General features: G+C 43.3%; 2 protein-coding genes across 4 annotated transcripts; both read left to right on the top strand.

Annotated features, from left to right (window-relative positions):
- The first annotated feature begins 3,078 nt into the window (after positions 1-3,078).
- slc13a5b (solute carrier family 13 member 5b) lies at positions 3,079-13,812 on the top strand. Of its 2 annotated transcripts, none has more exons than XM_018748192.2 (12): positions 3,079-3,385; positions 4,784-4,912; positions 5,569-5,705; positions 5,841-6,049; positions 7,475-7,634; positions 8,519-8,641; positions 9,115-9,327; positions 9,663-9,763; positions 9,847-9,968; positions 10,074-10,235; positions 12,975-13,112; positions 13,460-13,812. In XM_018748192.2, exons 1-12 carry the CDS (start codon positions 3,143-3,145, stop codon positions 13,583-13,585), a joined length of 1,863 nt encoding a protein of 620 aa, XP_018603708.1. In that variant the 5' UTR covers positions 3,079-3,142; the 3' UTR covers positions 13,586-13,812. The 2 variants fall into 2 exon arrangements, with proteins under 2 accessions (XP_018603708.1, XP_029111749.1); XM_029255916.1 differs by having other exon boundaries at positions 9,663-9,803; positions 9,866-9,968.
- A 5,815-nt stretch (positions 13,813-19,627) lies between these two features.
- Positions 19,628-21,611, top strand: med31 (mediator complex subunit 31). Of its 2 annotated transcripts, none has more exons than XM_018748197.2 (4): positions 19,628-19,816; positions 20,366-20,437; positions 20,528-20,624; positions 21,180-21,611. In XM_018748197.2, exons 1-4 carry the CDS (start codon positions 19,807-19,809, stop codon positions 21,370-21,372), a joined length of 372 nt encoding a protein of 123 aa, XP_018603713.1. In that variant the 5' UTR covers positions 19,628-19,806; the 3' UTR covers positions 21,373-21,611. The 2 variants fall into 2 exon arrangements, with proteins under 2 accessions (XP_018603713.1, XP_018603712.1); XM_018748196.2 differs by having other exon boundaries at positions 20,363-20,437; positions 21,180-21,602.
- The last annotated feature ends 2,953 nt before the right edge of the window (positions 21,612-24,564 follow it).

The following is a 24,564-nucleotide window of genomic DNA, read 5'->3' as shown; positions in this document are numbered from 1 at the left end:
GCGCAGACATTGGTGACTACAGAGGGTTTCATGAAGCCCTGAAGGCTGTGTATGGCCCTTCACACCAGGTCCACAGTCCCTTGCGCAGTGTAGATGGTCAAACGCTCTTCTCAGACAAGGCATCCATCCTGAACCTGTGGTCGGAACATTTGCAGACTCTCTTCAATGCCAACCACATGGTGTAAGACTCAGCAATTCATCGCATCCCACAACATCCAGAGAAAACAGAACCCTACCTTAGAAGAGACTGTCAAGGCCATTAAGCAGCTGAAAAGTGGCAAGGCAGCAGGAGTCGATAAAATCCCACCTGAGATTTGGAAGCATGGGGGCCCAGCGCTACACACTGAACTCCACAAGCTCTTTGTCTGCTGCTGGGAACAAGGCAAACTACCTCAGGACCTCCGTGACACAGTCATCGTCACCCTGTACAAGAACAAGGGGGAAGAGTCAGACTTTTCCAATTATTGGGGGATAACTCTGCTTTTCATTGCAGGGAAAATCCTCGCAAGAGAACTCCTGAACAGACTGATACCCACCATTGCAGAAGAACTCCTCCCACAGAGCCAGTGTGGCTTTAGAACCAACGGGAGCACCACCGACATGGTATTTGTTCTCAGACAGCGCCAAAAGAAATGTAGGGAACAGAACAAAGGACTGTACGTGACGTTTGTTGACCTTACCAAAGTGTTCAACACTGTGAGCAGAAAAGGCCTGTGGCAAATCATGGAACGAGTAGGATGTCCTCCAAAATTCCTCAATATGATCATCCAGCTACATGAAGACCAGCGTGGCCAAGTCAGACACAACAACGACTTCTCTGAGCTCTTCCCAGTGGTCAACGGTGTAAAGCAAGGCCGTGTCCTCTTGCCGACTCTCTTCACGATCTTCTTCAGTATGTTGCTTCAAAGGGCCACAGTAGATCTTGATGACGAGGACGGTGTCTATATCTGATACCACACTGATGGCAGCCTGTTCAACTTGAGGTGACTAAAGGCCCACACCAAGACAGTGGAGCACCTCATCCAAGAGCTACTCTTCACCGACGATGCTGCCCTTGTTTCCCACATGGTGACAGCTCTGCAGCGTATAACATTCTGCTTTGCAAAGGCTGCCAAGCTCTTCGGACTAGAAGTCAGTTTGAAGAAGACAGAAGTTCTCCATCAGCCCGCACCTCAGGAAGACTACTACCCTCCCCGCATCACCATCAGCGAGTCAGAGCTGAAGACAGTTTACCAGTTCAGCTACCTGAGGTACATTATCTCCTTGGATGCCAAGGTCAACAAAGAGATTGACAACAGACTGGCAAAGGCAAACAGTACATTCGACAGACTGTACAAAAGAGTCTGGAACAACAAACATCTGAAGAAAGACACAAAGATCAGTGTGTACAGAGCCATTGTACTAACCACCCTACTGTCCTACCTACCGTCACCACCTGCGAGTCCTTGAATGCTTTCACCAGTGCTGCCTCTGCATCATCCTCAACATCCACTGGAATGACTTCATCACCAACACTGAAGTCCTCGAACAGGCGGAGGTCACCAGCATCGAGGCCATGCTGATGAAGATGCAGCTGCACTAGGCAGGGCACATCTCCAGGATGGAGGATCATTGCCTGCCCAAGATTGTGCTATATGGCAAACTCACTACTGGCCACTGTGACAGAGGGGCACCGAAGGAGAGGTACAAGGACTCTCTGAAGAAATACCTTAGTGCCTGTTACATTGACCACCACCAGTGGTCTGCTCTAGCCTCCGACCGCGAGGCCTGGAGATGCACCATTCGCCAGACTGTCTCTTCCTTCGAGAATACACACAGGGTGGGTCTTGAGAACAAAAGAAGATGGAGGAAAAAATGTGACACTGCAGCACCAAACCCAGAACAGACTTTCCCTTGCAGGTGTTGCGGCTGGACCTGCCTGTCCCACATTGGCCTTGTCAGCCACCAGCAAGCTTGCGGCAGACGTGGGCAGCCCCCTTCCTAAATTTTTCGTTCGCAAAGCCAAGCCATGATGATGTTCATATTTTTGACTCTGGAAGTCATTAGAGTTCTGAAATAATTTTTATTTTTTATAGAGGTAATTTCTGATGTTGAGTCTTCAGAAATTGCCAAAAAATAAAAAAAGAAACTGGCTGCTCAGTCCTGGATGACATGGACTGAAGTGCAGAGAGAAGAAAACTGACACTAATTCAGATTCACTGTCAATTTTCTGTTAACCTCCTAACCGTAAGTTAAAAAGCAGCCACATAGATATGTGCACATATTCAGCTATACTAAGTGAAACGCAGTTGCATGGAGAGCCCTCGGGAGTGTGACCCGGGACACCAGGTAGTGCTGCATTCAGTGCTGTGGCCTTTCGGGGTTGATGGTGGTCGGTTGGAATTCCAGGCCTGCCGCAGCACCCGTTCATGCAATAAGAGCACAATGGTGTATGATGAGTTCTTGTTTTAATTTAATGTAGTCGGAAAATAAAAAAAGTTAAAACTGAAACTCCTACAAGCCACTTTTACTTATTATAGCATTGTCCTGGATTTTAAAGATCTTAACCTCTTAATAAAGTGAGGGACATCTGGATTACAGGTAGTTCTTGGCTTACAACATGTGACATGTGACAACCATCCTATTTATTATATTTTTGAGTGCTGATATTTGGTTGTAAGGTCTAACAATGACCACTCTATATATGAGATATCAGCCAGGTGGCGGTGCTGCTTCAAAGCACTCGTATTTATTACTGTTTGGTCTCAGTCAGCGTCTGGGTGTCTAGCAGTGACTGCATTTTAAATTAACTTTTCCTTTCATGTTTTCATTTAAACCCAAAGGTTGCAGGTTCGATTCCCACCTCCAGCTGTAGTACCCTTGTGCAAGGTGCTGAAGTTGCTCTAGTCTAGTAAAGCTGTCCCAGCTGTATAAATGAGTAAATAATTGTAAGTCGCATTGGAGAAAAGCGTGAGCGAAATGAATAAATCATTTATTAAATGTAAGCGGTTAAGTACTTGTAAGGCTGATGATAATCTGAATATATTTAGTCGCCTTGGGCAAACAAATTAATAATAATATATGCAAATGAGGTGCAAAGTCGTGTGTGCAACTTGCGCAAGTGTGCAGTCTGGAGGTTTCCGCGTGCGGTTCCTAGTAATGAATGAGCGCGAGCGCGGATGCACGTCGCCCCCCCGCCCCCCGGCGCTCGCTCCCACGCTCACTCAATGGAGTGAAAAAATCTCCTGCCGGCTCAGCTGCGCTGCTCTCGGCACTCGGCACTCGAGCAGCACCCCGACAAAAGATGGCACCAGGAGTGAAGGCGCTCTGGGGGCTCAAGAATGTGATGGTTCTCCTCAGCGCCCCGGTCCTCCTTCTCCCGCTGCTCCTTCTCATTGGAACCAAGGTACGGGACACATTTTGCCCTGGCTGGGAATAAAAATAATACGCAGCATCGCACGTTTTGTGCGCTCTCTTCTTATAAACTTGTGCCTGATGTCATGAACAAGTGCAATAGTGCGAAACGCCTTTCACAAAACATTTTGAATTTTTGCTCTTTTAATCAATATCATGACGTGGCACCACAGTACCATACTCACTGATTTCATGGAATTCAAGGAGTGTGCTTTACACTTTTTAACAGAGTACTTTGTTGTGAGATTAAACACTGAATTCAATTATAGTGATAGTAAAACTCACTGGAACTTGCTGGAAAAAAGAGCCACTAAAATGGCACACAGTAGCATCAGATGTTGTACTTAGTTTTCTGAACGCAAGGAAGTACAAAATGGTTGTAAGGTATTCTCAATTTACTTTTAAAGTAAACAATTCAATTTAATTGATTACAGAATGTGGTGGTGAAACAGTTTTCCAGGTACAAAAAAATCTGTAGCTCTCAAATGAGCTGAACAGAAATACTGGGGGACAGGTGAAGGCTTGTTTGAACGCATGTCCTACCCCTGTTATGTATACTTTCAGGTAAAGGCTTAAAAGTGGGCTCATATTGTGCCTCACATGTTCACTCACATAATGCGTTTAAATTCATTCATTGTCATTCATTATTTGTCTGTATGAAATATTTACTCCACTTGAATGACTAATATACAAGTTAATCCAGACAAGTTTAACCCTCAGAGATCTTCATATCATCTTCCCATCAACCCTCTAGTCTCAGTGCAAGGATTAGGAATATCCAGGTACCCGGAATCTACCTGGTTTATAATATGGTGCCTGAGCCTTCGGTGTCAACTGGTGCGTAATAACAGCCAAGGACAGGGCCGGCTCAGCAAGTGAAACATGCATCTTCATCCCCTCTGCAGCTTTCGGCATTGCTACCTTCCTGTAGACATATAATCTCCTCTTTATGTCACAAAAACTCACAATCATAAGACCCGAAGATAACACAGCATTGGACTATAAAAACATTAGTCACTGCCCATATTGCTAACGACAACATTTATTTAGAGCTGTAATAACATCTCTCAGTATGCACTGATTTAAAGGCAATAGACAATCTGTGATACAACAATATTCTGCCTAGATTAGAAGACATAAATGCACAAAACTCATACGTCACTGCCTTCTGAGAAAAATATTGTGAGTCACATGTAGTGCAATTATTGCGTTACTGTCATAACAGAGAACACCATGCTCAGGCAGCACTCAACAGCTGACATCAGTCTGTCTTTGACGTTCAAGGGCGTAGCAGCCACTCCAGATGCAGCTGCTCCACTGACACAGTCTTTAGCCACTACGCCACCTGCTGGCCTGACACTGAAAAAGTTTTTCCGCTGCTTTCCTGCAGGAATCATGCTGCGCGTACGTGATTGCTCTAATGGCAGTGTACTGGTGCACCGAGGCATTGCCGCTGGCTGTCACTGCACTACTCCCCACCCTGCTTTTCCCTGTGCTGGGCATCATGAAGTCAAAAGAGGTAGGTTGGGCATCACAGTGCTGACCGCAGTAGTGGAAACATGGACTCATTGTTATAATCATTATTATTACAGAATTTTGACATGTAGTGGTATTGTATCTGAATCTGGAAGCACTGGCACCTTACAGCTCCAGGGCTGTGGGTACAGGGGTGTTTGAATCCAGCTCAACCTGCGCAGAGGCTACACGTCCCCCCCACCATGTTCTCGTGGGTTTCCTCCTGCCGCTCCAGTTTCCTCACACAGTCCAGACACGTGTCTCAAGTGTACCGGTGATGCCAAATTGCCTGTAATGTGTGACCGTGTGAGCGAATGAGTTTGGGTGTGTGATCTCCCTGAGACGGACTGTGCCTTATCCACGGTGTACCCCGCATCACACCCTGTGCTCCCAAGGACAGATTTTGTGCTACCGTGACTCTGAATTGGAGAAGCGGTTTTTGAAAAAGCATTGATTCTCTACCATATACTGTTATACAGATTATTATTTCATTTTGGATTTTGTGTAGTTGCACCATACAGGCACTAAATAAAGATGTTCCGGAAAACGATCTATTTCAGACCCCCTTTCCCAAATCTACTGTGAGATGGCTGATCTAAGTTGCCGCTAAATCTCCCGTGAGCTCAGTCAGGTGCTCTGTGAGCATACTGTATCTTCCAGGTGTGCATGCAGTACCTGAAGGACACCAACATGCTCTTTGTGGGGGGGCTGATTGTGGCCGTGGCCGTGGAGCACTGGAACCTGCATAAGCGCATCGCTCTGCGGGTGCTGCTCATCATGGGGGTCCGGCCGGCGCTGTGAGTAACCCCCTTTCGGGACCAATAGGTCCTCCTTCTGCTGCTGCTGCCGGAGTGCCCTGTAGCCAGCTGTGGAAGAGTTCACCTCTAAGTAAGGCTGTAGCTTGAGTCAGTTTCTCCATCTGTCACCTGCAGCCTGATGCTGGGCTTCATGGCTGTTACGGCCTTCCTGTCCATGTGGATCAGCAACACGGCCACCACGGCTATGATGGTGCCCATCGTGCAGGCTGTGCTGGACCAGATGAACAATAGAGAGGCCGAGGCACTGCAGATGCTCAGCGGAGGAGAGGAAGTTACACCCCTAGAAGGAGACAAGCAAGATGGAAAGGTTGGAGAAGAACAAGGTGAGCAGGGCTGGGACAGTAGCAGTGCACTGAGGACAGTTTGGAAGCAGAGTCAGAACTAATTTAATGCACCGGCTTCTTATGTTACCAATGTCTGAACAACACATTTTTGAAGACACAAATATTTGTCCCGATTATTCGTTTATTTTTAGTAGCATTTTCTTCACTTGATGGATTCTAAAATTCATCTGTTGCAAAGAGAAAGTGACCGTTACTGATTCTAACTATTAGTAAAATGCACCAAAGCGCTATAGGAGCACGGAACCGCTTTCATTGAACTGGCTTTCACAGTGTTTACTTTTTAAGTCTGGTATATATGAGTGTTTGTGATTAATTTAAAAAAAAAAAAAGAATAACACTGCATATATTTATGGCATGAATCAGAAAATAATTGGCATGAAATACAAGTATATGGAGACAGTATTTTTTTGGTTATTTAAATTTGTTTTAATTCTAATGCAGTTTGGGGTTAGACCCCATATGGGACAAGCGGTTCAGAAAGTGTGTGTGCGTGTTTGCGTGTGCATGCAGTTTGGGGTTAATAAAATTGTTTAAAGGGTCAGAAGTATTTTTTATATATTACATTTACTCATTCAGCTGAGACTTTTCTTTAAAGCAAATTACAATGTTAGGGTTACTATTACTAGCTTACAATGATTTACCCCTTTATATAGGTTGGTAATTTGAAGGCAAGTACTTTGTTGAAGGGTAATAGAGATGGGGAGGAGTGAACCTGCAACCTTTAGACCCAAAGGCAGCAATTCTAACCACTACACTACTACAGTTTTATTTGAGGGATCTACAGAATGTAGCTCATAAATACAGCGAGCGACATCTGTATTTTTGTCCTTTTGATTGAGTAGCTATGAAAGATAGTTGAAAGTGGCCAGAAACTGATGAGCAATGTACATACTTACGGAGGATTCATTAGTAGTTCTCTTACAGAGAATTTTTAAATTTATCGTAGCTTTATCTGAGAATTGTACAGAACCTAATCAGTGTATAAACTGAGGTCTGTCTTAGGTGGCTTTTAGTGATTGTGAATTAGGGGTAGAAGTGACATTCAATTTATGAATAAATCAAGTTAGGAATGGACTTCTAGTCTCAGCTGTGTTCTTCAGTTGGGGATCTAATATATCACAGTTACATACTAGGGAAAGCAATGTAGGATGTAATAACTACAACTTAAACTGCTTATGTACTGTGGTTAGTTTAGGAGGGAGTAAATACAACCAATACCGGAGTTATGTATTAAGGGCATGATTGTATGTAAGGAGCACTAACACTGGGGTTATGCACTAAGGGCAAAATTGTAGGTGGTAGTAAGAATTAAGTACGTTTTGATGGCATATATTAAGCAGCTGAATAATACTGTGCAATCTTGTAACGTGTCTTCCCCCACCCCACTTTCATCCTTCTACAAAGTGACTGTAAGTGGGCTGGGTGTGTCACCTGAGGAGGCTGCGGACAGGACGAGGATGTGCAAGGGCTTCACTTTGTGTGTGTGCTACGCGGCCAGCATTGGGGGCACTGCAACCCTCACTGGCACTGGCCCCAACCTGGTGCTCAAGGGCCAGATGAACCAGTAAGTTCCCTGGGACAGAAGCTTCTGAGATGGGTGCCTGGAATGAGGAAATTGCATTTTCCTAGGAATTTGTGGAGGTCTTCAGCTAAAACATTAAATCTGAATTCATTTACATAGCAGAGACTTTCCTCCAAAGGCACACCTTCATCTAAGGTGAGTTACAATGTTACATACATTACGCTGAGCTCTCTTAGAATCATTTACCCATCCGTACAGCAGATAAATGTAACATGCATACACAATGTGGGTAATTCAGAGTCACTGATTTACCTAAAACACAAGTCTTTGGACTATGGGAAGAAACCCATGCAAACATGCAATTCCACACAAACTTAGTGGGAAATGAATCTACATCCTGCCTCATCACCCACGCATAGTGAGGCACCAGCACTACCCACCATGATAATGTGCTGCCTGTAGTTCAGTTTATTCTTGTATTTATAGTAATTTACATATAAAAATGAGAACCTAAAAATTAAAAGGGTTATTTCTGCTTTACATAGCCATAAAAACTTAATTTCTACAAATCTAAGCTCACCTGAATGTGACACTTGTTCGCGAATTTGCCAGCTTTATGCTCGTGACTGTCTTTTGAATTTGATGTGATGATGGGCACACTCATTTACATTCACATTTATTCATTTAGCAGACGCTTTTCTCCAAAGTGACGTACATGTCAGAATACAATTTGTGCATTACGTTAGGAGAAAGAGACATAGATGTAAATGTGTGATTGTTAAGCAAAGTCAGTTTCTCTCCACTATACTACACTATACTCATGCATGTGAAGCAGATAACTGATACCTTGACTGTGTATGACATAATAAAAGGATGTAAATGGAAGGTGAATCTCACCTGGCCACCAAACCCTGTGTCTTTCTGAGGCTGTTCCCCCAAAACGGCGATGTGATCAACTTTGCATCGTGGTTCGGCTTTGCCTTTCCCAACATGGTCCTCATGTTGGCTCTGGCCTGGTTTTGGCTGCAGCTGATCTTCATGGGGTTCAAGTAAGTGTGCAGCTCCAATGTTAGCTCACAGTGCAAGGCATGACTGCTGTGTTGCCGGGTGCAATCGTGCTCAGGGTGAAGAATGACATTACTTGCAAAAATTCCTGAAAGAGCCGATTTTACTGAAATCAACTCCAACTAGAGGTACCAAAAATGACCTTGAAACAATATCTTGGTTTGTTCTTTTCCAGAAGGAAAATGTGTATTTGTCTAACTTGTACAGCAATAAAATTTAGTTTAAGCTTTAGTACAATGACCATTACCACAGTCAGGATGTATCAACAGAAAGGATAAAATGATGTAAACACAAACCTCAAAACAGTTTGAAATGCTGAACACAAAAGTTAAAGGAATGAATAGATCATGCAATGTTGTGTTAGTTATGGATAAACTGACTGTGGATCAATGCATATGTATTCCTGTCTTTCCTTCCCTTCTCTCCCAACCCTTTTTTGTCCATCTGTTCACTGAAGCTTCAGAAGGACCTGGCGCTGTGGGGTGCTGACATCAGCGAAGGAGGCGGTAGCCTACAGGGTGATTCGAGAAGAGCATCGCAGGCTGGGCCCCATGTGCTTCGGGGAGCTGAGTGTGCTGCTGCTCTTCAGTCTGCTTGTGCTGCTGTGGTTCACCCGAGATCCAGGCTTCATGGCTGGCTGGGCCACGCACCTCTTCAACGCAGAAGCAGAGTGAGGGGACTTCCATCAGACATGCATGTGCATCCTTTCATACATATGTAAATGCAATACACATGTTTACTCACTGCCTGCACTTAAGAGTCATGAGCCTGTGCAACTCCAAGTGAGGTGTGAGTGATGATTACTTTGGGCCTGTGAGTTTCTGAATGAAAAGCGTTAAAAGACATTATTTGGCTTTAGAAGGCTTTAGAAGAGAAAAACAACCTGTATGCATCTTAGTTCTTCTTATTGGAATCAATGGTTATGGAGGAATGGATGGTGGATGCTTGAGAGAGACGCTGTTCAATCACAGCAACTCATTGATCCAACCCTTCTTATCTACTCAGGTATGTGACAGATGCTACTGTGGCCATTTTTGTCGCCGTACTCCTCTTCATCTTTCCATCCAAGGTGCCACAGCTTTGCTTCTGGAAGTCCCACAGCACTGGTGAGGCACGCCATCATACAGCCACTGCTCTGAGCCCCTTGCCACACCCCCTCCTCATCATTTTTTTGGTGCTGTACTCACAGACTCCCAGGCCTCCAACAGTCCCTGTCCAGCACTGCTTACCTGGAAGGTGGTTCAGAAGAAGCTGCCCTGGAACATTGTACTGCTGCTTGGGGGAGGGTTTGCTCTGGCCAGGGGGAGCGAGGTGAAGATGCATTTTGCGTTTCCATGTTTTTGCACCATTGTGTGTCTGTGCGTATACATCCCCCTGTGACTGTCACTCTGTATGAGCGTTTGGAGATGTTTTCAGGTTTCAGGCCTATCCCTATGGCTGGGGAACCAGATGAGCCCCCTGCACAGCATCCCTCCCTGGGCCATTGCCACTGTGCTCTGCCTCCTGGTAGCCACCTTCACTGAGTGCACCAGTAATGTGGCTACAGCTACACTCTTTCTTCCCGTCCTGGCTTCCATGGTAAGCCCATTTCCGTACCCATTTCCATTACAAACACACTTCTCAGCATGTTGACATGGTGAGTGTCGCTTCAGCTCAATTTGGCTGTACGTTGGGATGCATAATTGTCGGCCTCCGGGACACAAGTCCTTCAGGTTTGCAGAGTATGTTTTAAATAGCCCCAACACTGCACCTGGCAATCCTTCTGAAGTAATTAAGCACCCAGTTATTGGCTTAAAATAAGGACTGAAGAACAGTTTTTGGAAAAGAGCAAAAACTGGCCGAAGATGAGCACCTACCCTTGAGCTATTCAGTTCCTACAAACATGTTGTGTCACATTGGAGAAATTATCAATTCCTTTTCTAAATTGTTTTCTAATTGTTACCTCTTGATCAAGTAAATAACCTACTGAGAGACTGACAAACCTAAATTAAATATGACACAAATGTAGTACAGAGTCATCACCGAGATATGGCCGTTCATGGAATGAGACTTTGACTTTATGAGGAGTATAATTCAATACCTCGACAGCTGAGCGGTGCTATACACACCTTTTCACGTAGCAGATGCTTCTCTCCAAAGCGACTTAGAGTGATTATCATGTAATATTTAGCTAACACCTTTATCAAAGTGAGGTTCAGTGGTAGAGACACCGCTCTTACTAAACCGCACTAAACTCTCTAGTCATTCACCCATCTATACACCACTGTATATGGATGTGGGGGTTACTTGGTGTACCCAGAGAAACCACACACTTTGTTAAGCGTGCAGTGTGTGATAGGTGCCAAAGAGCTGAACAAGTGGAGGCAGACAGTCATACAGTATTACAGAGTAATTAACAAAAGTAAACTGCTTTTTTATATTGTGTTGTGATATTGAAGTAATAGTGTATAATCTGATGGCATTTGGTGGTATATTAGCATAAATGGGTGTCACTTTCTTGAGCTCTTGAATGTATAAATGTTTGTACTATTGAAATTAACTCTAATTACGTCTGAGTTGAGTAGTTGATTTAAATGTGATTTGAATTAAATCCCGATTAAGAGTAATTACAAGGACAGATTAAGATCACCTACCATTCAGAAAGAAAAAATTGAATTTTACTCTCCATGGTCTAGTCCATACTATAAATGTTACATTTAGAAAAAATTGTCGTGGGTATGATTTTCAAAATAGGGAGAACATCTTGTTTAAGATACTGATAAGCTCAAATGAACAACAACGTCTAAGAATACACATATTTTTAATTCTGTTTTGTGACAAAAAGTGTGTAACGTGCTTGGAGAGGTGAGGGGAAGAACTACTTGTGACACACACAGCACAGTCCTGGTTTACGTCAAGCATCTTGTAGACAACACTTGAGATTCCCTCCAGCTCCAAACTGAAATCCCAGGAAAGTGAAGTCTGCGCAGCCCGACCGCCAGGAGAACAGTGCCACCGCCGACAGGCCGAGATGAAGCGAAATGTGAGCCTTATGATCCACAGTGGATCTACACCGGAGAGATTGTCCCCTTTGTCTGGGTGCTCCACAATTCCGTGCCCCCACCTCCTTTCCCAATGGGAAGCAATCATTAAAGAAACTTCCAGTACGCAATGGTCTGGAACTGTGCGTTCGACTGGCTGTTTCGGATGCCTTCCAGTGCCTCATTGGTCAACCCCTCCTCCGCCCCTTCGGTTGCCACTTACTATTTGTCCCAGCTCGCGGTGCCAGGCTCGAGGGGACTCACATGGCACCGCAACCGGGCTGTTCGTGCCAGACGGTGGCCATTTGGAGGGGGAGGGGAGTTCATTTAAGGGGGATTCATTTCAGGAGAGAGCTGAAAAAGGCTGCACGACACCTTTGTTAGAGATCAGGGGCGATAAAAAGAGAAAGAGGGAGAGGGAGTAAGAGAAGCTCTGTGATCAAAATACAAATGGGCTCAGTTGGATGGGAACCCAGGCTGTTCTTACTGTATATGCATTGACCTTCCTATCTATAACGTGTGCATGAATTCAGGCACCTCTCACTGTTTCTGTGTTTTTGTGATAACTGGAGTGTATGTATTTGTGTGCCTGCAAGTGTGTCTATTACTCAATCTACTGAGGTACATATCAATAATCTTGTGCACTCAACAAACAAGCTTAGAAATATGAATCTTCACTGAGACACATCCTTTACAAATAGTGACAGGCACAACTTTGAATCCCATCTTGGTGTGTCTCACACAACAAACAGTCAAGTTACTATGAAACATTTTAACTTGCACAATGTGTGATGGCACCACATAGGACAACTCATCACGGTAGGATGCATTCACCACCAGGCCATGCGTGAATTTCTTTTTACTCTGAAAGGTGATACATGAGTCACAATACACCACACTAATTCTTAGGAATTACTACTTAATTGCACCTCTTAATGCGTTTGGGCACAAAATTACGAGGATTCTGATGCGAGAGCTGTGAGTCAGCGATTACACTGCAGTAAAAAAACCACAGAATTGACTTAAATGTTGTCATTTTCAGGGCCATCAGTCAAATTGTAGGGAATTACACCTGACGGCAGATGTCTACGTCCGTGACGTAGTTGCCGTCTGCGAGAGTGAACCTCCTACCTATGTTTTACACTCCCAGGCTGTAGGACTACAATCTGAGCATCTACTTTTTCTTTAAGCATGAACATCGTGCCTTTATGTCATAGTCCCTGTCTATAAGAGTAAACTTCTTCATGTGTTAAAGTTCCAGGGTATAGAAATCCACTTTCTGTTCTGTCTGTTTCAGTCCCAGTCCATAGGAGTGAACCCATTGTATGTCATGCTGCCCTGTACTCTCAGTGCCTCCTTTGCCTTCATGCTGCCCGTAGCCACTCCACCCAATGCCATTGTGTTCTCCTATGGCTACCTCCAGGTGTCGGACATGGTGAGCATATGTTTTCCTCCGGTTTCCAAGTTAGTCAGCGACACGCTCTCTACGCTCAGACTGCCTCATCTTGAGATAACACGCTGACTTTCATAATGTCTTTGGATTTCCTCGAGTCTTGGCACTGTAAGCACTTGTATTACTAGTAGCTGAGCACTTGAAGAAGCAACTGTATGTGTGGTATCATTTTTCTAAGACCATCTGAATAGGTGGTCCAGGGTCCACAACACCATATAGTGTCTGACAAAGAGCTGGACCGTCACCAAAATGTTAGACTTACATGTCACATAGTGGTTCAGTTTCATCTGGAAGACAGTAGCTAAAAGGCTAAACACCTCCTCTCCTAGGCCAAAGTTGGTGTGGTCATGAACATCATTGGTCTGCTTTGCGTCACACTGGCCATCAACACCTGGGGCAGGGCCATGTTTCACCTGGACACTTTCCCAACCTGGGCCAATGCCACGGGGATGTGATAGAAGACTCCAAGCCTTCTTGAGATTCCTTTCCGAGAGGCAGCCTGGAGACCCAAGGCTGTTCTGCAGAGGGCTGTTGAACTGTGCTGAACTGTACACAGTACTGTGAACACCTGAGATGTGTCACATAAGTGTGAGGAGGAAAGGGTTCAAAACCAAAATGAGAACACGCTACCTTATTGTGCATTCAAATGCAAAACGCTGTGCAGCGAAGCTCAGCAATATTATCTCTCAGCAGGCTTCTATTTTGTTGCATTCCTGTCAGTTATCTTCTCCAGATTTCCTCTTGTTTTGTAATTAACTGTAAACAGACTTTGGGATGTTCAGTGGTTGGTGTTTCTTAATATTTTTGGGGATCCTTTTTGTGTTACTTGAACCAGACAGCCAGAATTTTAAGCAGTTCAACACAAGTACAGCATAACAGTATGATATCAAGATTTCCCTCAGAATGATTACATGGTTATCCACTATATTTATGATATTAAGCTACCTACAATTATTTTCCCATTTAGAGTGAATTTTACCGGAGCAATTTAAGTATTTTGCTCAAAGGTTTTACCGCAGTAGGCAAGATTCAAACGAGCAACCTTTGGATTCAACGGCAGCAGTTTTTACCACTGTGTTATCAGGTGTCCCCTCTAGTATATATTCTGTGCATAGATAAATTGCAAAAAAGGTATGAAACTTGAGCACATAAATATATTTTACCATTCACTTGAGTGCCCTTATACAGTGCCAAATACATTGCTTACATTAACACAATTGCTCATTTTGCAGCCCAGTATTTCCAAATTCAGGAAAGAAATGGATTTACTATTTGAATTGTAGTATCTGCCACCTTACAAGGCTCTCAGTGGAAGTGACATCTTGTCGTACATCCGTTTTATAATTTTAAACAAGTTGATTCAGTAATAAAAAACACCTATGCCGGTGAAGAATGGAGTAAAATTATATATTGACAATACAATAACATATTTAATGAGCAAATTTTCTGTAACTCTTCCCACAGTTATCGACTTCCTGAAAATACTAAATGGTTGAAGTAATTGTTTCATTGGGTTTTCAGCCAGATAGTCAAACTGGAATATGCAAAACATTTTTATTTTTTTAGCAATACATTTTACACATTATTTACAGCTTTGCAATAATCAAATTTACATTCTTTTGCACGTTGTTCATTGCATTGTTTTGATCATATGTTGCCGAAGACTTTTAAAAACATAGAAGTTTAATATTACAATTTGTTTTTTAAAATAATCCCATGCATTCATAACAATTTTTGTTATAATAACCTTATTTTCTGTCAGTGCAATCCCTTTGCAGATTGCACCTGTAATATTTTTATCAGTTATTTGTGGGAACATTATATTTATTTTTCATCTTAAATGCTTGACTTGGATGTGGTAAATGGAATATGCGCACATTTGATGAAAATAAAAACCATTTGTGTAATAGTCTAATACAGTCAATAAAATTTTGTTATAAATAGTTGTTTTGTCTCATCTGACCTTTTTACTTGTGCAAAAGCAGTCTTACACCTCATCATAGATCTCATAAGGTGATGTTCAGATACTAATCCTTTTCACAGGTGACACCTCTCTTTCTACAAATAACGCACATACACAGTCTGAAACTGCTCATCCCAAGCAGGGTTGCGATGAACCAGAGCCTAACCCGGCAACACAGGGCGCAAGGCTGGAGGTGGAGGGGACACACCCAGGACGGGACACCAGTCTGGTCGCAAAGCACCCCAAACAGGACTCAAACCCTAGACCTGCCAGAGAGCAGGACCCGTCCAAACCCGTTTCACCACCGCACCCCCTCTACATAAATTATTTATACATAAATACTACTACCAGTTTAGGATTCTTCAGAACAGGGGTTGGGTAGCGCTGGGTCAGTCTCATGAACTTTAAACCGAACCAGATGAGAAAACTATAGCATTTTTTCCTCGTAACGGTTGCAGCAAAGATGATTTGGCAAAATTTTTCTATTTATCACCTTAGCCCCTTTGTTTTTCAAAATTATTCATCATTTTAGTTATTATTTTATCATTTAATTGATTTTCAACAACTCATGAAAACCTATGGTATTATATGGGTTATAGAGGAAACAATTATATTGTAACAGCGCTGAGGGGAGTAAATGTGTAAATAGTTGGCATTAGTGTTTATGTGTGTGTACATAGTTGTGTGTGGTTTCTGATTGGTTGTCGTCCTATTCATGTTCAGTGTTCAAGAGTGGGATTCTGGGGAGTCCCGGGGGGAACCCCTTAACCATAGGGTGCAGCAGGGGGGCTGGGAGTGACCCAGGGGGATTCTGAGGTGTGCTGTGTCTTTTACTGTCTGAAGTGTCTTTGTTAAGACTGCTGCTGGAGACATGTATGCTTTCAATAAAGAGCACAGTTCTTTTACCCCATCTGTCAAGCCAGTTTCTAGTAGCTCCGTGGGGGGACGCTACAATATTTTTAAATTATGAAAACCGAAAGATTAGTTCATCCCACGCCCACACCTCCGAGCCGACACGGAACACCTGGGACGCAACGCAGACTGCAGCATAAAAGGCTGCGTCAGACCAGCAGCTGATGCGGAACCTTGATCTGCCTCTTCGTTAGCGACCTTCTCCAGCCATTTCCTGTTCCCGAACGCCTTCACCGATCCCGTCCCTTGTTCCCCCGATCTACTGCCTCTTTCTGATCATCGACCTCTTGACTGTGTACTGACCTCGCCTTTTGGATCCTCCCTGTTACGACATTCGCACCTCGAAGACCATTTGCCCGTTCTCTGACCTTCTCTCTTGGATTTCCCCGAAGACACCACGTATACCGCTCTGCACTTGGGTCCGCCGCTTCCTTCCAGACTAAACCATGACAGTTCATCTTTCATCATTAACTTCTTGATGAGGCTTGAACAAATTAACTGTAATGAGAAACATGTTTGGAAACCATAATTTCACCTAGTCTTTTTATAGTGGGTTGAGATTTTTAATATTTATGCATTATTTCACATTTTAACAAGATTTTGAGTTTCATTTCACTGTATGTCGTACTAAGTATGGTTGTGTATGAAAATAAAACTTGAGCTTCAACTAATAAAAAGTTAAAAACTATATGCATTTGATTACAGGCAGGTATCACAGCCACCTCACAGCCTCTGGACCGTTATGTTTTATCTCTAAAAATATGGTTATACTATTATAATTTGTTTTTAATAAGAGTGTTTTCAAAATGGTGAAATGGTTAAGACTGCTACCTAGATTAAGGCTAAGCAACTGAAATCCCCACAGAGGCCATATATATCATTTGTTCATGAGATTGAAGCCATTGTTTTATAAAAAGGAGACACCTAGGAATGAAGTCTGTTGAGTTGGTATTATCATTAAAACTACCATTATTGTTATGATGTCTTATTGGTGTCAACACCCAAGATAATACTCAGTTAAAAGGTGGTCAGCCCTCTTACTCATCTCATTTCTGTAACCACACTTTTATAAAGCCAGATGATATATGACTTATAAGGCGATTTCAGCATGATGCACTTGGATTAAGTAAGACAAGAGCGAATTATAAAAATATGTTGTCAGAGGTTTGTGCTAACCCAAGAACAACAATGGTAAGATGACTACCAGAGCTCACTTATCTTGCAATTTTTACCTTGACAGCAAACATAGTTGGCCTCTTTCCTAACACCAGTGGTTTTGCTTCCTAATCCAACATACTCAAGCAAGAGCCTTTACCGACAACCAAATGAGACATAGACACAGATCCTTAAAAATGTGTTGGACGACAGGCATGGTCAGTGTAGTTCAAGCTCTGTAGACAGCGTATGATACTTGTATAACCAAGCAGTGTGAAAGGCTTCTCTTGGAATATACTGTTGTCCCTTTCTGTGGTGCCGAAAGGGAGTGCTCAGGACATACTATCCCTCGGTGTATTACTACCTCGTACACAGAACACAAAAAAACAACTTTCCTAATTTGCTCACAATGGCAACATAAAATAAAGTCTCCAATTGTGTCTATAAGCATGGAAGTGCTGCAGATATAGAATTGTGGAAATTAATATTAATTATATTACAGTTTGGTTGCAAGGAGTTCAGGGGGCGCGGTGGCGCAGTGGCGCAGTCGGTTGGACCGGGCCCTCCTCTCTGGTCCCGCTTGGGGTGCCTTGCGACGGACTGGCGTCCCGTCCTGGGTGTGTCCCCTCCCCCTCCGGCCTTACGCCCTATGTTGCCAGGTAGGCTCCGGTTCCCCGTGACCCCGTATGGGACAAGCGGTTCCGAAAATGTGTGTGTGCGCAAGGAGTTCTGCTGCTTCAACACCAGATAGAAATAAAAAAACAGGAGAAAGTGGTGAAGGAAGTCAGAGAAATTTAAAAAGTGAGACAGTTAATGGCCAGTTTGACAAAATTTGGGTGTGCTTTGCAGCCTTGATGACTATGATCTACCTTCCCCAGGGAGAAAAACACAAGTGATTATGGAGCCTTTCTTTCACCATAATCTTATTCAAACATTCACTCATTGCAGCATAGAAACATGTACATCCTTATTACAATCTCCATTATTTACTATATATACATTGTAAAGTGTGTTAGGAATTAAAGTGAATAAGGGGTTTTGGTATCTGGAAAACTGATGGATGTTTTAGTTTTGGGTGTGTACAGTGTGTCAGGGTACACAGTTGTGGAGCTGCATAAAACTTCACTAAAATATCGCTGATTCCTAATCACCTTCAGAGTATTTTTCTTTTTGGAGATACATATAAACATTTACGTTACATTTATGTTACAGGAGTGGCTCTGTAAAGGATCGATATGGGAATGATCTCAATGTTATAGTGCATGAACATTTACACATTACATGAACTTAAGAGATCATGGGCGAAGTGAGTCCGGAAGAGAAGAGTTTTAAGACCCCTTTTAAACGCGGACAAAGATTCAGCAGTTCTGAGTGAGAGGGGGAGCTCGTTCCGCCACAACGGAGCCAGAACCGAGAACCTCCGCGCTTTACCTTTCGTGTGTGGGACCACCAAGCGGCCAGATATGGAAGAGCGTAGCAGTCTGGTTAGGGGTGTAGCGAATGATCAGGTTTTGTACCATGTTAGCACAGCACGGGTTCTGAGCAGATGAAGGATGTTTACACCCCCTGTCCCTCATTGACTGAAAAGGCCCGAATGTGGCACAGATTCGCTCACGTGCTCTAGACTGTTCTCTCTCACACACACACACAACATTCTTTCACACAGCCAACGAAAACAGAAATATCTTGTTGCACCGAATGGACATCAAGGTGTGGGGGGGAAAGGCATGAAAAATGCTAAGAGAGCTATTTTAAAAGTGTTCATTTTACAGGCTTTCCGAAGCTCGTTGGCCAGTGACAATAGCGGCGCGTGGCGCAGAGCACGTGCTGGGGTACAGTAGCGTTGTGACCAGGGCCCGCGGAAAAAAAAAAAAAGGGAGAAGAGGCACAGGAAGGAGCACAAAGACGCTTCCTCTGCTGCTCTCGATCCAAAGTGAAGGCGTAGTAACTTGAGCTGGGAGTTTGTTTCCCCTCCCACTTTCGGACACCGTTCTTGGGGCACACAGCAAATAGTACTGTAATACTATATTTTAAACACTACTCTGCAGTCTTTGAGGCCCAACAGATATTAAGTAACTTACTCTTTTTTTAAAAAACAAGAGAAGCACAGTCAGTGGCGATATTTCCATTTAACGTTTTTAAATTATTAACTTTGCAAAGAATCCAAAAACACATTCACAACTCTATAAAACATACCGAAAGTAACCCTAACTTCCGCAGAGAGCAATTAGCAAATTTGTATGTGTGCCGATTATTCCGCCTGTCCTGTTATTCGAAAACACTGTGCCGTGAATCGGCTGCTGATGAGAATTCCTGGGAAATGAGCCCCACCAACTGGTCCCACGAGGCAATGCGTCTGACGCTCATCTCGAGATAATTTTAGGGTATCGCGAGATGTCCGAGAAACATCGGAATATCGAATCACGAATAAGGAAGTGTGTTGTGTGACGTAGATGCTCATTTCCGGAAAATGGCGACATAAGGAAAAACGGCCTTTGAGACTGTCCCAAACATTTAACAGTGTTCTTTTCTAATTATTACTATTTAAATTCCACGCTTTCAGCATTTTAGCGGTAATAGTCCGTTCTTGTTACCTTATCGGGAGTATAAATTGTCGACTAACGAGGTTTCCTCGCTGTGTCGATAATGGAAACAGGTTTGTTTTGCTCAATGCTGTCACTCACTGTGCTCATTCGTCGGTGTGTGAAGGACAGAAGCTCCCCACACCCCACGTGGGTTGCTAACATTATTTTATGTGGGGCACGGTGGCACAGCGAGTAGCGCTGCTGTCTCACAGCACCTGGCCTGGTGGTGGTGTGAGAGAATCATGTGTGAGTTCGTTCGATCCCCGCGGCTCAGTCTGTGTGTGGAGTTTGCACGTTCTCCCCGTGTGCGTGCGTTTCCTTCGGGTGCTCCGGTTTCCTCCCACAGTCCAAAGACGTGCTGTTCAGGTTCCCCCATAGTGTGTGAGTGACACAGAGAGAGTGTTCCACTGATGTATGGATGAGTGATCCAGTGTAAGTAGTGTATCTAGCAGTGTAAGTCACCTTTGTGAATAAGGTGTGTGGGCTGGTAACACTACATAGAGTTCATTGGAAGTCACTTTGGAGAAAAGCATCTGCTAAGCGACTAAATGTACATGTAAATGTATGTAGGTAATATACAGTGTATCTTGCTCACATTCTTCTGTGTTTCTGTCCAGAAGAGCAGGCGAGGAACCGCTTCCAGACAGAGCTGGAGTTCGTCCAGTGCCTCGCAAACCCCAACTACCTGAACTGTATGTACAATCCTCGTGGACACATTTACATTAAGTCCCAACCTGTATTTGTATGAAATAAAAAGTGACATTTTGTTACAACTCTTTCAGTCTTGGCTCAGAGGGGGTACATGAGAGAGAAGCCGTTTGTGAACTATCTCAAGTATCTCCTGTACTGGAAGGATCCAGAATATGCCAAGTACCTAAAGTGAGTGACTGGTGAAGTACTTTGTATTTTTAAAAAAAAAAAAAAAAAAAAAAAAAAAAAAAAAAAAACACTTTTGTTTGGGTCACCGCTACTGGATAAATAAAATAAGTGGTCACCTAGGTTGTGTCCTTGCTGGAGCTGTCACCTTTTAATTGAAGGCTGCTGGTTCAAATCCCCTGCTGCAGAACCCTTGACTACGGTACTTGCCCTGAAGTTTTGCATAAAGAGTACCCTGCTGTATAAATAGATAGCTCATTTTAAGGTTGTCTAACATTTATAAGCAGCTTTGGCAAACACATTAGCTAAAGTAAGGTTAATAAGAACTCACTTAATCTTCATGCACTATTGTACAAAATTAAATACCTGAACTTTTTGCATTGTTGAAGCAAAAATTGCATCCAAGTGTGTAATAGCACTGCCTTTTGTAGGATTTAAGTCAGCGAACACACCTATGCCGTAGGCTATAGTTCCTTAAAAATTGCTAAGGTTTGCTGCACATGCACCTGTGTTGTTTTTCTCTCCTGACTGACCTTCCCCTGCCTGCTGTGTCGCCAGGTACCCACAGAGTCTGCACATGCTTGAACTGCTGCAGTACGAGCACTTCCGCAAGGAGCTGGTGAACGCACAGTGTGCCAAGTTCATAGACGAGCAGCAGCTGCTCCACTGGCAACACTACTCACGCAAGCGTACGCGGCTGCAGCAGGCCCTGGCCGAACAGCAGCAGCACAGCAGTACTGCTGCGAAATGACACTGAAGGACAGCACTATATAGACACAGGTCTATAGAAAATTACTTGCTTGGTCTCATGCTGCTTGTACAAAGCTTCCTTAGTTTTCTGGATTTGTTTTTGTACAGCTAAGTAATAAAGTCATTGAATTTGCATATTGTAATTAGCTTGCAGAAATCATTTTTCATTAAATACAGTACAAAGGGTGAATGTGCCAGGAAATAATCTAGGTCAGTATTACATCCATAAATGTGGCTTTGCAGAAAAATGCAGACTTGGATTTAATACTTGCTTACCTGGATAAAGGCTGAATTACTACCTCTCGTTTCTGTTAACTCTAAAGTTATTCTCTTGATGATATGAATTGAAGTTTTATTTGGTATATTCTGTTTTTATATTTTTTCTTAACTGTTTTGTGCAGAAGAAATAACTGGGAATTTCTTGTAACACATCACAGTTATGTTCTATATTAGATATTTAACTGTATATTCATGTTCTCAAAGGTTCATATGCCTTTAAAGTGCACTTTTCTGCTTTGATAGTCTGTATTACACAGACACACGGGCAATAGAGCCAGTTGATGTAATGTTACTAAGATCCAACTGAATTGGACTGACTATATCGGGAAGTTTTTATACATAGTATAAGAGACCTGAAGACATTATCAGTATCAGTGATATTCCCTGGGGTCTCTGGGTGGTTTCGATCTTTCAGCATCGAACACCCTTATCCAGGTGACCTGACCAGAGTTAATCAGACACTAGCCTGCATCCAGGCAGCACTGCTTTGAACTCGCATCTCACCTGTCCTGATCCACACTCATCCACACACACACACACACACACTTTCAGAACCGCTTGTCCCATACGGGGTCACAGGGGAACCGGAGCCTACCTGGCAACTCAGGGCGTAAGGCTGGAGAGGGAGGGGACACACCCAGGACGGGACACCAGTCTGTCACAAGGCACCCCAAGCGGGACTTGAACCCCAGACCCACCGGAGAGCAGGACTGTGGTCCAACCCACTGCACCACCACGCCCCCCGTAAAGCTATACCTGCTAAGTAATCTTTTTCTGGGCATACAGTATGTCAATATACAGTAATATCACCAGTATTTCCATTTTGTTAATTGTTTAAATGGGCTTTTTCATTTCTGTTTATTTTTTGGTAATCCATCATCCAGATTACCTTCATTAGCTTTGGTTATTATCTGTACTATTTACATTTATTTATTTAGCAGGCACTTTTCTCCAAAGCGACTTGGAATGAACTCTATGTAATGTTATGAGCCCACGCACCTTGTTCACCAAGGTGACTTCACTGCTAGATACACTACTTACTATGATTCGCTCATCCATACATCAGCAGAACACACTCTGGGTGAACCTGAACAGCATGTCTTTGGACTGTGGGAGGAAACCTGAGCACCTAGAGGAAACTCACGCAGACAACATGCAAACTCCATACAAACTGAGCAGGGTTGGAACTCAAGTCCTCTCGCACCACCCAGGTGCTGTGAGACAGCAATGCTACTCACTGTGCCACTGAGCCACCTGTATTGCATAATTTTTGCTTGTTATCCTTTGTCAGGTATTGCCTTAAATCTGCATTGCTTTTTTTCAGGGCAATCTCTTTTTTTTTTCCTTATATGAATCAAATTCACTTAAACGTATTGTCTGCTTTTCATGTCTGACACACCAGGTAAGCAATAATAGTCCTTTTGTATCCAAACAATGGAAAATTCATATAATTAGACTTTTCCCATAACATGTTCTTTATTAGCATCCCAGCCCAGGTACTCCCAGGCTGCTGATGCTGAAGCTCAAGTCATCTGCAGACAGTCTCCACCAACAAACGATATTGCAGTGAGGTATTGATAGATGAGTGATACTACCAACCTCTGAGATTTCACTTTCTGCTCTTGCACCTCTGAGATTTCCTGTCCACCCGTTAGACCTTAGGGGAGTCTGCAGCATCTGGGTCCGTCTGGCATGGATTACATCATGGGTGGTAATTCTGTAATCCTCTCAAGGACCACAGCTGTGTGTGATTGCTGTAATTGGTGCCTCTTTTATTTTGTGAGATACCCATTGGTCCTCTGCTTATGAACTTAATTTGGGCTAAGAGCTGATTATTTGCAAAGTGTGTAAGTTGTATGTAACATGAAGCAGTCAAGGTGTCTTCACCTCGATTCTAAACGCACGTACTCGTGTAATGTACTCTGGCAAAAACTGTGATTTTGGACTAAGTGACTACTTTGAGAATCCTGTGTCTACATCTGTACCGCAGTGCACTTTTGTTTTGTGAGTTCTCTGTCTCTTTGGAGAAAAACATCGTAAAACACCAAATGTCAATGTCAGCAGCCAGGACAACTCCACTGGGAGGGAGGCAACGGTGAGGCTTTTCGGACGGGAATAGAGCAATACGGCAGACTGACTCTTTTTCTCTCTCCCAGTTTGTTTGTTTAGCTCGTGAGTAGGGATGCCTTGTGCAGGCGCTTGGTGGAGCCTCTTTTCTGAGGTATTTACAAGATGAAAAAAGAAAGCACAATTAGGAACTGTGCTGGAAGAGGGTCTATGTGCTCATCAAGAGCTTCAGGATCCGTTTTTTTGTCCTGTATATCATAAAATTTATTAACGCCCAGTGCACGCATAATTAAGCTATATGTTTTGTACTATTTACCATAAAGCGACGATCGAGACGTTCCATGCCGAGTCGGGGATCCAAGATGCCATTTACCAACATTATAATTACTTGTTAAACCCTGGCTTACAAATTGTTATTTTCTAGAATGCCCAGGAGGGGTGGGCAACCACTGGCCCGTGGACCCCCAAAGGTTTTTTTTCTCCTTCAACCTTCAGTTGGGAGTTTTTTTTTTTTCCTTTCCCCGGTGGCCAATAGGTATACTTATAGCTCTATAATAAGTTCTTCATTATGGTAGCCATTAGTTGACCGTCTTCTTTGTTTGTATCTGTTTTTCTTGCCTTACGTCTGTGTTAAAGCGCTCTGTGTCACTGTGTGAGAAGAGCACTCTATAATAAAATAATAATAATAATAATAATAATAATAATAATAATAATAAAGCACAGATAGCAACTTAGCATGAGCTCAGAGCCTGAGGTACTGCACTAAGGTGCGGGATGACAGGGAAGCAGCACATCGGTGACAAGTTCGAAACTTCTACATGTTTACGTATGGAGTCATTTGCAGCCT

Source organism: Scleropages formosus, chromosome 10 (genome assembly GCF_900964775.1).
Source record: "Scleropages formosus chromosome 10, fSclFor1.1, whole genome shotgun sequence".
Taxonomy (NCBI): Eukaryota; Metazoa; Chordata; class Actinopteri; order Osteoglossiformes; family Osteoglossidae; genus Scleropages; species Scleropages formosus.
The sequence above is the reverse complement of the archived record's forward strand: the minus strand, read 5'-3'. Positions and strand labels throughout refer to the sequence as shown.